At 39.3% G+C, this 17,888-nt stretch overlaps 1 protein-coding gene and 1 long non-coding RNA gene across 5 annotated transcripts in view; one reads left to right on the top strand and one right to left on the bottom strand.

Annotated features, from left to right (window-relative positions):
• Positions 1 to 4,491: 4,491 nt before the first annotated feature.
• The window catches only part of RALB (RAS like proto-oncogene B), a 67,723-nt gene continuing 54,326 nt past the window's right edge, over positions 4,492 to 17,888 (bottom strand). For all 4 annotated transcript variants that reach the window (XM_049889139.1, XM_049889142.1, XM_049889140.1 and 1 more), the window contains 3 exons: positions 11,876 to 12,084; positions 8,251 to 8,428; positions 4,492 to 5,607 (listed from right to left, as the gene is read on the bottom strand). In XM_049889139.1, the coding sequence (XP_049745096.1) occupies positions 5,488 to 5,607; positions 8,251 to 8,428; positions 11,876 to 12,084 (507 nt within the window). In that variant the 3' untranslated portion in view covers positions 4,492 to 5,487. The remainder of the gene's footprint in view (positions 5,608 to 8,250; positions 8,429 to 11,875; positions 12,085 to 17,888) is intronic.
• On the top strand, positions 6,949 to 8,255 carry LOC126078542 (uncharacterized). The gene is made up of 3 exons (XR_007518072.1): positions 6,949 to 7,106; positions 7,307 to 7,428; positions 7,861 to 8,255. It is a non-coding gene; the product is annotated as an uncharacterized LOC126078542 (long non-coding RNA).

The raw sequence follows: 17,888 nt of genomic DNA on the forward strand, positions 1-17,888 counted from the left end.
TGACATTGGTCACGAGAGACAGAAAGTGGAGCAGTGCAAGGTTTCTATAGTCTGAGGGCTGTGTTCATGCGACCACAATAGGGACTAAGGCAACACAGGGAAAGAAGTAATTACTGATGTGAAACGGCTAACAGCAAATGTCAAGGAAAGCCACAGAGAAGTGCATGTTACCTGAAAGCCCTTGGTGTGCTCTGGAGCCAGCTGGCAGTGAGAAGGCCTGGGAAAGCCTCGAGGGTCTGAGAGAAGAGTGGGAAGAAGGCGGAGGGCAACCAGTGTGCTAGAACCGGCGGTATGTGCAGCCACAGGAGAGTTAAGTGTGGACAGATGGTCAGATTTGGGCTTCAGGGCAGTATCTGGATTACGATGGGGTAAGATGGGGCAGTGGAACCATTCTGTATCTTGATTGGGGTGATGGTTACACAACCATATTCATTTGTCAAAATTCATAGAACTGTACCCTAAAAGGGAGGAACTTTACTGTTGGCATATTATACCTCAGTAAGCCTAATTAAAAAAGAAAGAGAGAGAGTGGGCAGAGAGTGAAGCCAGTAATGTGTCCCAGAACAGTTAGAGAGGCCCACGGGAACAAGAGAAAACCAAGTCATGAAAACATTAGCAAATGCTATCAAGACTGAAAAAGACCCCTCTGCTTTTGCAAGGGAGCCCTGGTGGTGCAGCGGTTAAGAGCTCAGGCTGCTAACCAATAGGTCAGCAGTTCGAATCCACCAGGTGCTCCTTGGAAACCCTATGGGGCAGTTCTACTCTGTCCTCTAGGGCCACTATGAGTCGGAATTGACTCGATAGCAACAGGCTTGGTTTTTTGGGTTTGTTTTTTTTTTTTTTTGCTCTTGCAAGTAGGAAGTCCCCAGTGAGTTTGCCCAAAACAGCTTGGTAGAAATGGAAGCAGTTTACAATGGACGCTGATTTCTGTTTCCGGAAGAATACAAAGCTCCTTAACCCACACCTGAAGTAAGGAATAGGGTTTAATCGTTAAAGATGAAAAGAAGAAAGGGACTGATATTTTCCTAAACCTATATATTCTTCATCTTTGGCCTTAGTGGTTGGTGCATAAATCTGAATAGTCATATTAACGGGTCTCCCTTGTAGGCATATGGATATTATCCTATCACTAACAGCGTACCTCAGGATAGATCTTGAAATGTTCTTTTTGACAATGAATGCAACGCCAAGTTGTTTTCAGCATAGTAGACCATATGATTGTCTGATTCAAAATGGCCAATACCAGTCCATTTCCGCTCACTTAGGCCTAAGATATCAATGTTTATGGATTCCATTTCATTTTTGACAACTTTCAATTTTCCTAGATTCATATTTTGTACATTCCACGTTTCAATTATTAATGGATGTTTGCAGCTGTTTCTTCTCATTTTGAGTCGTACCATATCAGCAAATGTAGGTCCTGAAAGCTTGACTCTATCCATGTCATTAAGGTCCACTCTACTCTGAGGAGGCAGCTCTTCCCCAGTCATATTTCCCCAGTGCCTTCCAAACTGAGGGGCTCATCTTCTGACACTGTATCAGACAATGTTCCATTGCTGTTCATAAGGTTTTCGCTGGCCTGTTTTTTCAGAAGCAGACTGCCAGGTCCTACTTCCTAGTCTGTCTTATTCTGGAAGCTCAGCTGCAACCTGTCCACCAAGGGTAACCCTGCTGTATCTGAAATACCGGTGGCAAAGCTTCCAGTATCACAGCAACACAGGAGCCACCACAGTTCAACAATCTGACAGACGTGTGGTGGCATATTTACATAGATCATTAATAATACAAGTTACTGTTGACTGGTCTTCAACTCTCAGAATCAATCTACAGATAAAGCACAAAAGTCTTAATTATGGTTACCGAATGGAATATATATATCATCCACCTTGATAATATGAAGATATAACAGAGAAGGAAAAGCAGACAAAAGCTGGGCAATAGAAGGGGGTACATATCTTCAACTTCAACATGAGGAATTGAGAGATGGTGTCAAGAGTGGGCAGAATAATAAACAGAAGTTTATAGTTTTAAAAGCTACAAGAGTCATCAAAAGAGGAATTAAAACAGTGATATGACTATCAAAAATGGGAGTGGAGTGAGTGGTACAAAATGAGCTAAATCCTTGACCGTGCAGCCAATTCATTACTGGTGATGTCTGAGGTTGAAAACTCCAGAGATAATGGTGTAAGAATATAATTGAGATATACAGAATTCCTAACAAATGATCTGAGAATAGAAATGGTTAAATGTGACTTTGGGGGAACAGGACTGGGGTGGGGAAGGGCAGAACTAAAGAGCTTCCATTATACGCACTTCTAGACGACTGGAATTCTAAACAATGCAGTTATAATTTGATTAAATAATTTTAATGAAATTTAAAAATAAAAAGAATTCACAAGGAGGAGGGAAGGGGGAGTTGTTATTTTGGAAGCATCGACTATCTGTTTATAGTGATGAAGAATTTGGCCATGGATACTGGTGATGGTTTCACAGCATAATTAATGGAATTGGTGCCAATGTGTTATGTACATCTGTACAATAAAAACATTTTTTAAATAAAAATATCAAAATCAAGTTTACTTCTATAACACTAATTGTACACACTAGTCTTCATGTTAATACTTATCCATGGTTAAGCTTCGATGTTGTTTTACTATAATGTAGCTTCTAGACCAATCGAGGTGAATTTTATGTTTCATTACTGTCATTTAATGCTAAATTCATACAGCATAATTCACCTATTCTAAAACATACATGTTTCTCCACTTTTTTTTTTTTTAATGTCACTGAAATCAGGATGGGTTCATTTAACTGGCAAGATTTTTTTCTCAGTGGTACATAAATTACAGTGACATCTCACAATCAATGGTATCTTAGATTTGGTGAAATACAATACTTATAGGGAATTACATGTCTAGGTAATTTTTCCTTAAGTTACTTTATGAAATCACAGAATGTTACATCTTCTTCTAATATTATGTCCCTCCCTCATTATGCTCCAGCCAAATACTAGGTAGGTAGGTATTTATTTATAATAAATACATAAATATTAGTTTTTTTCCTGAACACCTCAGGGTCTTTGGAGTAGCTGCTCCCTGGGAAGTGCCTACCCGCCCCCACGCCCCCAGCCCCTGCTCTTCACACAGCTGTCTCCTTCTCATCATGCAGGCTCAGCTTAAATGTCTCTCTTACAGAAACCTGTTGACCACCCATCCTACATCAGCTTTACCCTCCAGGGCCATTCCCCATCATATTATTCAGTATTATCGTCATAAAACTTACAATTCCTTGATATTTTCATTTACTTGTCTCTTTGCTCACAGAAGCCTAAGTATGGGAAGAGTTGCTATCTTGCCTGTCCTAGTCAATACCATGTGCCCAGCACCTAGAACAGACCCTGCTAACAAGCCAGCACTCAAACACTTTTGGAATGAATACTTTAGAAAAATAATGCTAGGCTAAGGACACAAGATATAATCACTTGGCAAGCAATTATGCTTCGAATTCATAAATTGCATTGCTTCCTTATTTTTCTATATAAAAGAATCTCATATGTATAAAGTATTTTGATAGGAAGGTCCATGTCTGATTGCTATCCAGTTAAATACAATTTTAGAAATATGCTAATAGCATATACCAAGAATAAATTTTTGTAGCATGAAACAATTCATACCATCTTTAATTATCTGGCGTATTCTAAACTATCTCTTCTTGACCAGAACTGATATCAAGCGGCTGGCAAACTAGGAAGGGGGAAAAAAAAGCTTTTTTAAGATAATTTAAGAATGTAACTGCCTTCAGCTTTTTAAATTTTAAATAAAAAGGGCAATCAGCTCTTCCAAAGGAAAGATGAAGTTAAAATTACTGTTTATACTTATAATTTCATTTCCCACAGTCCAACTCAAAGGATTAATAGAAATAAGGCTTTTCTGTTACTGAGCATCCGATACGAAAAATAACGAATAACTTACTGTCAATTCCTTTAATGCTTGCATTTCACATGCACAACGAAAGGATAAAATAAAAAGGCAGAAAAAGCGTATTTTGTCTGCATTTTTTATTGCAAAAAGTCCATGATTCTTTGGGAGGTGACATAAGATGGTTTTCCAGACAGATCATAATTTCTACAATCTCTGTAATAATCGTAAATTTGAAAGCTTCCCACTCTCCCCACCCCATTTTCCTTTTGGCACCCATACACGAAATGTCATTTCTGAAAAAATAGGGATAAAATATCCTGAGTACTGGGTTTTTATCACAGAATTCTCTTACTGACAAGTTTTCTGATTGCTGAATTTAGAATACTGATACAAGAAGAATTAGCTGTATCTCATCAGTAAAAATATTTTTCTAACTAGCTGTATGGCTGTCTCCAAAGAAAACTATTAAAAACAGCAGCCAGTTTTCAGAAGTAACGGAGTAGTGGCCCACCTTAGCTTTCCCCATTTCTTCTCATTTGAACTTAGGAGCGGCTGAGCAGTCCTATGAGAGGTAGCACAATGTCTGCACAAGCTCTGGCGCCATGATTTTAGAGTACAGTTTTAACTCAACGCATTCTTCAGAAGGATCTTTGTTACACTTAAGGAAACAGAAGAAGAGGAGTGGATTGCTGAAAGCAGAGAGAAGTGGACAGAACGTGATAATTACTAGTGGGGAAGAAGGGGCCTAACAGAATGGGACTGGCAATTAATAGAGGATGTAGGCAAATTAAAAAAAAAAAAAAAAACCTGAATTAGAAATGTGTATCATTTATAAAGTATGCTACTCTTGAAACTTCACTTAGTCTACTAAAACACAAGTTCCTACCAAAAATCAGGATGCTCCAGGACACGAACAGCCAACACAGACAATAGTTGGCCAACTTTTAAATATAAAGAAAAGAGCTTACAATTTTAATTGCTCATATGGAAGAAGGACTCACGAGCTTGGTGCTGACCTATCTGACCCAATTCAAATTCATTCTTTTAGCTGTGCTTCAGAGCCACACGGTATTGCCAAGAAACTCACATTTGAAACCTCTGAGTTTCTCAGTGGCATTAGAGCTTACGGAATTTTTCTGAATATTACTGCTACACTGAGAAGGAGGGAGCCTCACCCACCCCCTTTTCCTAAACCTGATGAGACAGATTCAAAACAAAAGGTGGTAATGTTATAAAACTAGGAAAAAATACAATGCTATGATAGTCCTTTTTCTTTTTAGAAGACTATTTCCTACCTGTAGCATTACATATGTGGTTGAAGTTTTGGGAGGAAGGAAAAAAGAACTCAAAAACCTCTGACAAAGTAGCCATTCCACCGCATGGACAAGGACTTATTTTGTCCGCCAGCCACTGATTTCCAGATGTTTCCCCCATTGAAAGAAGCACACGTGAATGAGGTTGGGGAGAGCGGGGAGCAAACCAAGGAAGTCAAATACATCTTCTCTTACAAACCCGGCCCGTGTCCTTAGTGGCAACTGACTTTAGGCTTTGTCTACCATCTTGGTATTCACAGTAAGCAACATCTTTCTTTAAAACTTTTCTTGTTCTTGCTGCTTTTCTTGCCATTCTTGTCTTTGTTTTCTGACATCTTCTTTGCTCTGATTTCTCTCATTAGGTCAAAGAACACCTGGAGGTGGGGAGGAAGGGATAAAAAGAATAGGGAGGAAAAAGCCACTTAATGATTTAATGAAATAATCCAGCTGAGCAGGAAACGTCATTATATCTTAAGCATAAAGCCAAACATTTTTATAAATGAGGTGTCATCTAAAACAAGCAAGAATAACTAACCTTAAGAACATATTCTAAGTACATAAAGCAAACTTTTCTGCTTGCATCACACAACTGGCAAGAATCATCATATTGTTTCTACCACTCAAGAGCTTATTTCAAAACGATAAAATCCTTTCTTACGACCAGTACAATGAAAGGAACGAATAGCATAGAATAGATCTCCAGCGGTTTGTGAGATTTACAAATCTTAAGAGTGACAGCAGCAGCCAGACTTTCTAGCATTTCAAACCATCAGAAAAGGAAAGGATATGAGCACCTGCTACGAGGCACTTTAGGCTTCACAGTACCACATTTACTCTTTGTAAATGACCCGAGAAAGGGGGAAACTGTCTTAGGCGTGAACAGTTTCCCAGCATAACTGCACAACACCAGGCCTGGGGACATGGGAGGGGTACAGGAGGGAATAAATCACAATGAACTGAAGTCTCCTGTACTATGAAACTGGGAAGAGGAGGGGCAGAGAGGTCCTGCCGCGTGTACCCCTCCCCATGTATACCTACTCTCATTCTACTCTGTTAGCAGAAAGAAACTTTATCAAGAACTGATGAGACTTGTCCTTTGAACGCTAGTTTGTTATTTAGATACGGATTGTAATTTGTTAGAATAGTTTGGGCTGTGACTTCTGCTACTGGCAATCACGCCAGAGTACTGATTATGCCCAAGTAGACGTAGAGAATGACGGAGCCTGAAAGTGAGATTGAGCATAGGCCCTTACCTTTGGACAAGCACACCAAACCACAAGCTTCTCTCTTATTTGCACAGACAGACCTTCTTTTCCTTGCCCTTTGGATCAAGCTCCCTGCCTGTGTGGGACTTGCCTGCATTGTCTACCAGCAACAAGCAGAACTCCCCTGGGATCAGGCCTCTCAGGAAAGCACACGCCCATAACAGCAGCAGAGAATAGCTTCAAATGTTACAGGTTTTTTCTTTTTGTTCCAAGAGCAAAAGGCCGGAGGAGGGGAAGGGAAGGCGTCCAAAGTAAAATGATGACAAAGTTGTTCATCGGCTGATCTTATCAACAACCTTCTTTGGTGCAAATTGTTTACAAGTGACTACAATGCTGCCAGTCACAAGTTTCTTCTGGTTCCTGTTTGGCAGGTCAGGCTGGTCCAATGGAGGAGGGGGAAATGACAAGCCTGCGTGCAGCTGTCCCCCTTTTCCACCCCACCCCCATCCCTTCAAAGAAGTATATATCCATTCTCCCATGCCGGGAAAGTCTTCCTGAGTTGTTTAAAAAGGAAGGATATGTCTAGATTTCCCGTGTGGCTTCTACAGCTAGGACACAGTTCAGAAGAAAGAAAGAGATGTGGACCAGCACCAGAATCAACCTAAGAGGTGAGGTAACAGTGTGAAGTGAAAGTAGCTAACAACCTAACACTGCCCACTCAGACAACGGCTAAACAGATTTATGGTGTTACAGAGGCCCCAAAAGTGCTTCTAAAGTGACTCCTCCAATCCCAGCATCTGAAGCACCAACGTACCCCTGGCGTCACCTGAAGCTGGGGTAAAACTGGGTTATAAATCTCTCTCTTCAGATAAGAAACCTGGGAGAATTATTTCTTCACAAGGAACAGAAGTGGAAGGAGAGATCTGGGGGATTCAGACACTGACGCTGAGTGACACACAGCAGACCTATCCGCTCTTCGGCTCCCAAGAGGTACGTGTTTAGGTTTTAGGAGCATGGGTTATGAAACAAGGGGGTGAAGGCAGAAGGGAAAGCTTGATCGTTCAGGTTGCCTACTTTATCTGTGTGGCAACGTCTCGAGCCTTAATTGTGTGTGTGTGTGTGTGTGTGTGTGTGTGTGCGTGCGCGCGCACAACAGCCATCCCCAGTAGGTGAATTTGCAGGTTGTTGTCAACCTTGATCATTGTCAAGGTCATCCTTTCATTAGCTCAGAGATTTGAATGAGAAAGTGTGCTTGGGATGGAATGAAGAGAGACAAGGAGAAAGAAATGATTCCTGGCAATTAGTGGCTAAGTTATAAAGACAAAACCGCAGAACCTTGGCTCTGTCAGTGGACAATAAGGTTCAAAGAATAAATCTAACCAGCAACTCAGAGCAAAATCAAGAAAGCATGTTTCTTTCCAGGCCACTTCTTGTGGAGCCTCCCACGAAGCAGCCCGAGACATCCAGCCTGCTACCAGAGAACAACCAGCCTAGGAAGATGAAAGAGCACAGGGAAGCTACTTAGGTCAGTCTTCCAAGTAAAACCTTCACAGGCCAATGGCCTCATCCTACCATGCTTCCCAGAGCTATGTCAACATTAAATACACTCTAACAAAGCTTCAGGACAAAACAAAAAGACTCTGGGTTTTTCAAAATCCAGGGTCAAGCTCTTCCAACACTCTTCATGATAATGGCATCAACATCTGGAGAAATCAGTCTTGCCGTGTTCCCATAAAACCAATGGGCAAGAGGTCTACACTCTGCTGTTTCTCAAGTCAGCTTCAAAGAGAAGCACTGGGGGCACTCGCCTACCTTGTCCACGTTGGCACGCGTCTTAGCTGACGTCTCCACATACTGCACACCCCACTCTTCAGCTTTACTCCTGGCCTCCTCAATGGGCACCTGCCTCCGCTCCTCTAAGTCAGACTTGTTTCCCACCACGAGCAGCGGGATTTTATCTTCTTCAGCCTTAACACGGAGGATTTGTTCCCTAAGGTATACATCAAAAATACAACAGCTAAGAAAGCTATAGTAAGAACTCAGGGTTGTCAACCCACCTAAAATGAAAAGCTTTCCTAAGGCATGAAAACAAATGTCTACATTTAGGGCCTATTCCAAGGAAGCACTCCCTAGCTGTGGTCATAAACTAAACCAAAACCAAACCAAACCTGTGGCTGTCGGGTCGATTCCAACTCGTAGTGACCCTATAGACAGAGTAGAACTGCTCCACAGGGTTTCCAAGGAGCGGCTGGTGGGTTCGAACTCCCGATCTTTTGGTTAGCAGCTGAGCTCTCAGCCACTGAGCCACCAGGCTCCAGTCATAAACCAGACAAGTGCTTTCTCAGGTCTGGTTTTCGGTTTGCTTGCATCAGAATTACCTTGGGTGCTTGTTATGAATGCAGATCTCTGGGCTCAACAGTAGTGCTAGTGAAGCCGATGCCTAAATAGGGGTCCAGGAATCTGCATTTCAAAGGACCCCCAAGATATAAGCATCTTTTATAATACAGAAAAAGTGAACCTCTGCGATAAAAGCAGCCAAAAGAAGTAGCTCCATAAAATGCTTAACTATGCCTCCTGAAAAAGTGGGATGATATCATTCTGAGAGTTATGAAACCCACTGTTTTTCAAATGGAAGGCGGCCTATTAGAGGGTCATGAAGTCAATTTATGGATCACAACCAGAAGTGTTTTTGTTTTGTTTTGTTCCAGTGAAATGGAATATTACAGAATAGAACAGCCCAGAACAGAAACTGATACCAGAGGGAGCCTCAGTCTGTTCGGTTGACACTTGGGTTTCGCTTCTATCTACATGTGTGTATATACTACCTCCCCCCATACACACACAGTTTGCACAGTAAATGTTACACGTGACAGATGGGGACAGTTATGTGAGATCATAATCCTACTTCAACGTGCATTATTTTTCTTCTACAAAGTGAGAAAAAAAAATATTCCAAGCCCTATGGAAAAGTACTTTTAAAATATCTTCTCCAAAAAACTTACTGGCAGCGCATTAAATTGTGCCTCTACTAAAAATAACCAGTTATCTAAAATTATTATATCAAAACCAAATATGAAGAAAATAAATATTAAATATTCTGCTTCCAACATTTTGGCCCAGTGGAGACATCTCTGCTTCTACATTCCAGGAGTCCCCTTCAAAAATGTACCTTGTGGAGATTTACACTAACTTTTACCTGATGTAGAGTAACACTTCACAATAATTAAAATGTTTAAAAAATTTTTCATGTAGCTAATTTAAGTACCAAATAGCAAATATTTTAAGACAAGCAAAAAACGAGAAAAACAAGTAGGTACTAAAAATTTGCCCCTTAAATAGCTTTGTTATTCCCTACATTTCAACAGGGGTCAAAGAACATGATATATTTAAAATTATGTGATCAATACATACTATGAAAAATAAAAACTGATAGCCTTCTGGCTCCTTAGTCTTGTGAGGCATGTAAAATTATCTCATTAACAAACATTAAAAACATGGGAATTCTAGTCTCTTGTGACAAGCCTATTTTTCCAGTTCACAGAATACTCTCCAGGGAGTTTCAAGGAGGACAGAGTCCATCAATGTTTCATTTTACATTGGGGCCTTTCCATTTAGAAGATAAATACAGAAATGTTGTGTTTTACACATGTTAACAGGCATAAAATAAAGTGACTGAGATTAACCACAAAAGTCTAGATAATCCACCTCCATCCCTCTGAGATACCTGGGCAGCTCTGGGACTTGTATCTAAATGTCAAGAGTGCAAGTCAAAAGAATTAGCTTCCCCTTCTTTTTGATTTAGGCATTCATCTGTCCTTTTTCTAATATAACAACCAAAATCCTTCCCCAAGCTGAGATGAGATTCTGCTACAACTCTATCAGAGTGTACAAATACTATCTGTGTGCACGTGGTAACCCAGGGCAGGGTAGCATCCTCTGCTCTCTGGAGATGACTCTTCTACTGCCCGACACTTCTTTCCTGGTGAGTCATGGGGCCATGGGAAACCAAAAGCCTCAGGACAGGGAACAAAATAAGGAAGTGTGTGCATCTGTCCTGTTTTACCCTCCAGGAGGCATAAAAAATAGAATTAAAAATCTATACATTATGTAGATGCAGATACAATGTAAGTATGTGGGCTATATCCAAACATAGAAACCTCTAGGTATGTCTTAAAAGTTGGAAAATTAATACAATTTCTCATAGTGAGTTCTAGTGATTTCACTGATCACCTCAGCATACACACTATAAGTCCAGAGAACTGAAATATTCGACTCCTTAAAGACTTGAAACTATGAGGCATAAGAACTGAGGCACTGCCTCGTTACCGTCCACTCTCTTTGTGGGTTTACCTATGTCCACCCCTTGAGGCCTCCCCGGCTCAGTGATGCTTCCTTCCAAATCCTGGGGGGACATTAAGCTTCCTCATTTTCATGCTGGCTGAGCACCTTACTTTCTGACCAGAACTCGCTAAAGAATGAAAAAAAATTACCGTTTTTTTTTTCCTTTTTAGTTCACTGTTAGATTCTAATTTCAATCCGGATAGATATGTTTATAAGGAGGGTAGATTTAAAAAATAAAATAAAAATTGTGTAAGAGAAAGTGGAAGGCTATGTATGAGGTAAAGAAAGAGATACAGATGAGAAAAATTATACTGAAAAGGCCTAAAAATTCTTAATACAAAATGCACTTAAGATCTTTAACTACCACATTTTATAAATGACTGCTAACAGTGAATGTTCTGCTTTCTGCACGCACCGCGTGTCATGCTGGGAGAGGGCCTGGCGACACCACATAACGACGGGCAGCCAGGGTTCCTGCCCTTAGGGAATTCACGGTCCAGTGCACCATTTCATTTCATTAACTAACAACCGTGTTTTCAGATAAGGAAACGATCTCCAACGTTAAACAAATGTGCCCACAGCCACGAAGCTAGCAAGTGGCAGAGCAGGGATTCAAACCCAAGTCTGTCTGATTCCAGCACCCAGATTCTCTCCACTTACCTATACTAAATGTCCTTACTTAGTTGAGTCACACTGACTCAAATCTTTCATTCTCTGCCACTGTTTCATAAACGCCAAAATAGATCAAAATTGTTACTTTTCTAGTAAAATTATAAAAAAGATAGTTACATCTTATCCCTTTCTCTTGTGATTGAATTATAGGTTCTTAGGTATACAGAACACTTTCACCCTCTTTCAGAAACAACAAGATTTTAATATTCAGAAATCACAAACAGGGAAGCCCAGAGAGAACAACAAATGGTGGACTCTAATGCGCCAGGATTTGGAAAGCCATAGGAATTCTTCCTCATACCAAGCTTGGCCCTCTACTACTACACGCAGTGGTGGAACCCCAAGTTCTTCTAAGTCTGGGCTGCATGAAAGAAAGAAAATAGCCCCCATGTTGGAAGAGTTGGCTATTTCATTTCAAACATACCTGAATTCGGCCGTTGCTGTAAAGGACTCATGTTCTGTGATTGAGAACACTAAGAGAAAGCCTTCCCCGCTCCGAAAGTAGTTGTCTCGAATGGCTGCATAGTCCTCCTGACCCGCAGTGTCCAGAATATCTATCTGGACTTCTTCACCATCAAGAACCACTTTCTTTCTGTAACTGTCAGCTTTGGTAGGTTCATAGTCTTCTACAAACTGAGGAAACAAAGAAAGAACGTTATCAATAACCAACAAAGTTTTAAGAAGCCTAAAATCTGCAAAAAATAAAATGCATGGGTACTTTTCCTATAATCAACTGAGTGGGTATTGAGTGTCTATAGCTATCACACTGTGAGAGGCACTATAAAATAACAATAAGTCATTATATAACATTTTGGGTCTTTGTAGCTCTTGGTTCTACCATTTTTTTTTTAAACAACAGGGGCAGATACCCCATTTCCAGATGAAAAAAATTAAGCACAAAGAACACTTGGGAATATTATGCCAGTATGAAATTATAATAAAAATATTGGCAAGGATGAGAAGCAGCTCTCACTCATAACCAACAAAAGTAGAAAACTCATCCAAAAGGTAATTGGACAAGAGGTACCAAGAGGCTTAAATAACTACACAACATGATCAGCTACACAAAATGATAAAGAAATGGGCCAAAGATTAAATGTTAAAAATGAAACCACTGGAGCACTAGAAGGAAATATGGGTGAATGCCTTCATTACCTTGAAGCAAGGAGGGCCACTTTAACTAAAACCCAGAAGCCATATAACAAAAAACTGATAAATTAAACTATATAAAAATTAAAAATAAATTTCTATATGGCATACACACAATAAACACAAAAGCAAATGACAAACAGAAAAAAAAATTAGAACTGTATGAGAAAGAGCTAATCTGTTTAAATACATAGAGTTCCTAGAAACAGAATTAGGAAAGAAAAAAAAAGTGAGAGAAGAACAATCCAATGGGAAAAAATGGGTAACACACATAAACAGATAATTTACAGAAAAATAAATACACATGACCCTAAACACATAAAAAGCTGTTCGTCCTCACTAATGAAAGAAATGCAAATTAAAACTATAAAAGACACTATTTTTCACCTACCAGACCAACAAAAATCCAAAAATTTGACAACATACTCTAGAAGAAAGGTACTTTTTTACATTGCTAGTGAAGGTAAAAATGGTACAACCCTGATGGATATCTAATAAAATCAGAGAAGCACTTAAACTCCGTCCCAGCAATCCTGCTTCTAGAAATCTAATATGCAGAGACACCTCAAAGAAGTATACAAGGTTATTCACTGTAGCACTGTATGTAATACCAAAAGATTAAACACCACCCAAATGCCCAGTAATAAGGATCACATAATGAAATAGTATGCGGCTATAAAAAAATGAGGAAGATAACCACGTATGAATATGGAGAGAGCTTCAGAATATAGTAGTCTATCTTTGCTCAAGGAAAATAGGGAGAGTAAAGAATAAGAGTATGCATGTGTGCCAAACAGTCGACAATTAGTTTAAAACAAAGATGAGAATGTAAGGGGGCAGGGAAACTAAATTAATGGAAATGAAACAACCAGAATGGATATAATGAGCATGTTCATGCATTGAGAAGAATGTAATCAATATCACCGAACAACCTGTATAGAGACTACTGAATGGGAACCTAAACTGCTGTGTAAACCTTCACCGAAAACACAAAATATTTTTTTAAAAAAGAATATGTATATGTGTGTGTACACGTGTATATACATATATGTGAACGTATGTATGTATTTGCATTTTCTAAATTTTTTAAAGGCACCCAGGAAGGACAAACAAATGAATTTAAAAGTTGTCAAATTGAAAAACTGAAGTAAATGAAGCTAACTGCATATTAAATTGGTAATGTAGTGACACACAGAAGGAATTTATTCAAGAGACTTTAGAACAGAATATTTTTTTTATTGTGCTTTAGATGAAGGTTTACAGAGCAAATCAGTTTCTCATTAAACAATTACTACACATATTATTTTGTGACATTAGTTGCCAATCCCTTCTTGATCTTGTGTTTTCCATTACCAGCTTTTCTGTTCCCTCCTGCCTCCTCAGCCTTGCCCCTGGGCTGGTGTGTCCATTTAGTCTCATTTTGTCTAATCTTTGGCTGAAGGGTGAACCTCAGGCATGACTTCAGTCATGAATTAAAAGGGTGTCTGGGGGCCATACTCTCAGGGTTCCTCCAGTGTATGTCAGACCAATAAGTGTGGTCTTTTTTTGTGAGTTAGAATTTTGTTCTACATTTTTCTCCAGCTTTCTCCGGGACCCTCTATTGTGATCCGTGTCAGAGCACTCAGTGGTGGTAGCCAAGTAGAACAGAATATTTTGATACAACACATTCTATTTAAGAAGACTAAAGGCAAAAAAATTTGAAAAAAATGTTAAACTTCCCTCAATGATGTATTATTTATAATAATGATATATTTTCCTTATATTGTGTTATAAATTAATTATGTTAATAATGTTAGAAATCAAGCTATTCAGAAAAAAGATAACTTAATGACAACACACTATTAACATTGAATTGATACTGGGATAACTGGCTGTCCAATGCAAAAGAATGAAGTTGGACTTCTACTTCATATGACATACAAAATTTAACTCGAAATGGATCAAAGATTTAAATGTAAGAGCTGAAATTATAAAAACTCTCAGAAGAAAACATACATGTAAATCTCTGTGACCCTGGATTAGGCAGGTTTTTTCAGGTATGACACAAAAAGCAAAAAAGACGAAAGAAAAAATAAATAAATTAGGCTTCATCAAAATTTAGAACTTTCATGCTTCAAAGACACTAACCAAGGAAGTGAAAAGACAACTATAGGACAGAGTAGAACTGGCCTATAGGGTTTCCAAGACTGTAAATCTTATGGAAACAGGCTGCCACACGTTTCTCCCACGGAGCAGCTGGTGGGTATGGACCTCCAACTTTTTGGTTAGCAGCCAAGCACTTAACCACTGTGCAACCAGGGCTCCCAGAGTTACCATAAACAAAAACCCATTGCTGTTGAGTCGATTCCAACTCATAGCAACCCTACAGGACGGAGCAGAACTGCCCCATAGAGTTTCCAAGGAGCGCCTGGTGGATTTGAACTGCCGACCTTTAGGTTAGCAGCTGTAGCACTTAACCACTACACCACCAGGGTTTCCAGAGTTACCATATGATCTGCAATTGGACTCCTAAGTATATACCTAGGAGAGCTGAAAACATGGGTACATGAAAATTTGTACACAAACATTCATAGCAACATTATTTATAATAGCCAAAAAGTGGAAACAAATGTCCATCACCTGATGAATGAATAAGCAAAATATGGTATGTCCATACAATGGAATATTATTCAATAATAAAAACTAATGAAATACTAATGCATGTTACAACATAGGTGAACCTTAAAACTATTACGTTAACTAAAAGAAATCAGACACAAAAGACATATACTGTATAGCTCCATTTTTATGAAATGTCCAGAATAAGCAAATCTATAGAGACAGAAGTAGATTAGTGGCTGGAGGGAGGGAAGAATGGGGAGTCACTGCTTAATGAGTAAGGGGTTTCTTTTTGAGTGATGAAAATATTCTGGAATTAGATGGTGGTGATGATTGCACAACATTGTGAATATACTAACAACCAGTGAATTGTACGTTTTAAAGCAGTGAATTTTATGGTATGTGAATTACATACCAATTTTTTAAAAAAAGAAATGAAGTACTGATACATGCTACAACATGAATGAACCTTTAAAATATTATGCTAAGTGAAAGAAACTAGACACAAAAGGCCCCATATCATATGATTCTGTTTATGTGAATTGCCCAGAATAGGCAAATCTAGAGACAAAAAGTAGATTAGTGGTTACCAGGGGCCAGAGTTGGGAAGGTGGAAAAAGTACACAAAAAGAAGGAAACTCTTCAAGTCCATGCAGAAGAAACATTCATGCAAAAATTGATCAAAGGGTGTTCATAGCAATCCTTGATCAAAAGGAGGGAATAAGTAAGAGCAAGTAAACTGAGGCACTTGACTAAAGTAAAAACGGCTACATTAGAGCTTGGGGCCCAACTCCATCTTGCCTTTCTTTTATTATATGAAAATCCCTAATTCATTCCTTAAGGCCTATAACTAAAAGTAAACTAAAGAAAGTTTTTCGTTTTTTTTTTTTTTTCCTTTTCTCTGTGGTTAAGTTGAGAGAATAACAATAAACTGTTCCATAGGTGCTGAAACAATGTCTCAGGAAGAAGACCCTGATGCTTACTCTTATCTGAGTCTCCTAGGCAACTACTGACAAGGAAAATTTCACTTAGCAAGCTGTTTCTAAGAGAGAAATGTCCTGTAACCTCACCACCACCCCCAGCCTCCGCTTCCAGTAAACTTCCCTCGTGTTAATCTAAGTTTGTAATGTCCAATCAAAATAGTGCACCTCAAGTTCTTTGTTCTCACCCTTTAAAATGTCTCCGCAGCTTCACTATTTTGGAAGCATTTGTTCACTCTGTAAAATCAGAAGTTTTCCCCAGTCCAGATGGTTACTGAACTTTCAATAAATCTCCTTACTTTCCTTTATCTGAGTAAACATTTATTACTTTTAGACAGTGCTAAGAGAAAAGGGAGCTTATTATTGGGACATTAGATTATAACCCCAATGTTTCTTTTCAGCTAGAAAAAGGAAATCACCAAATTCTTTTCATCTATGAGCATGAACCATACAGATTCTCTCGGCCTTGCAGGGCTGCATATAAATCAGTTTCAGATGCCCAGGACCCACAAATCTAAGACAAATGATACAGGAACCCCTTGTTATCAAGCCTAAGCTCACCGACCAGCGATGGAAAGTTTGAAGTGGCTGCTGCTGAAGCCTCACCATCACCAACCTCACTTCCCCAGAAAAGGCAAAGAGCTAAAAAGTCAAGTATCTTAGGCCAAGTATAAAATGGTTAAAATCCCCCTCCACCACAACGGTATACTTCCCTCCAATTTTTCTCAAAGTTAAAACTAAGGCAAAAATAAAGGCTTCAGGATCTGTGCTCCTTCCATAATTCAATATCACCATATAATAAAAAAAAAAAAACTAAACGTAAAGCTTCGGACTAAGAACAGAGCTCTAATGACCCATGAGACTTTAGATAACTGGCATCCCCTAGTATGGGACTCAGTTTCCTTTTCTGTAAACTCAGGCTGGACTGGGTGATGTCTCAGGCAGGAGTTTCCACACTTGGCCACACATCAGGATCATCCGGAAAGATTCATAAAATAAAGAGTCGCAGCTCTCAATTCCAGGAATGTGATCTAAAAGGTATTCTTTTAAAAGGACCCCAGGAGATCCCACGATCAGCTAGGTTTGGGAATCACTGCTCCCTCTTCAAGCTCCAAAATGATAATTGTAGAGCTATACTGTCCAATATAGTAGGTACTGGCTACATTTCAAATGTTCGATAGCTCCATGCGGCTCCTCAATACTGGACAGTATAAAACATTTTCATCATCATACAAGGTTCTATTAGACAGCACTGTTTCAAAAAATCAATTAACGACCCCAAAATACACATCGCTTCATCTCTATTCTTTCCGCACCTTGCTTTTATTTTACCATTTCTCTATTAACTGCTGTTTTCTGGTCCTCTAATATGTCAGCCCTGAGAAAAATATGCAAAGGTCAAGCATAGCTTTCCTTGCTTCTGTGAGGAAGGAGAAGAGAAAAAAACTCTTGTGTATGCATCTTTTCTCTCCCCCTCTTGGCATACGGGGGCAATGGTGGTTCAGTGGTAGAATTTTCCCCTTTCATGAAGAAACTTGGTTTAATTCCTTGTCAATGCACTTCATATATAGCCACCACCCATCTGTCAGTGGAGGCTTGCATGTTGCTATGATGCTGAACAGATTTCAGCAGAGTTTTCAGACTGAGACTAGGAAGAAAGGCTTGGCAATCTACTTCCGAAAATCAGCCAATGAAAACCCTGTACATCAC

The sequence above is a fragment of the Elephas maximus genome, chromosome 6 (genome assembly GCF_024166365.1).
Source record: "Elephas maximus indicus isolate mEleMax1 chromosome 6, mEleMax1 primary haplotype, whole genome shotgun sequence".
Taxonomy (NCBI): Eukaryota; Metazoa; Chordata; class Mammalia; order Proboscidea; family Elephantidae; genus Elephas; species Elephas maximus.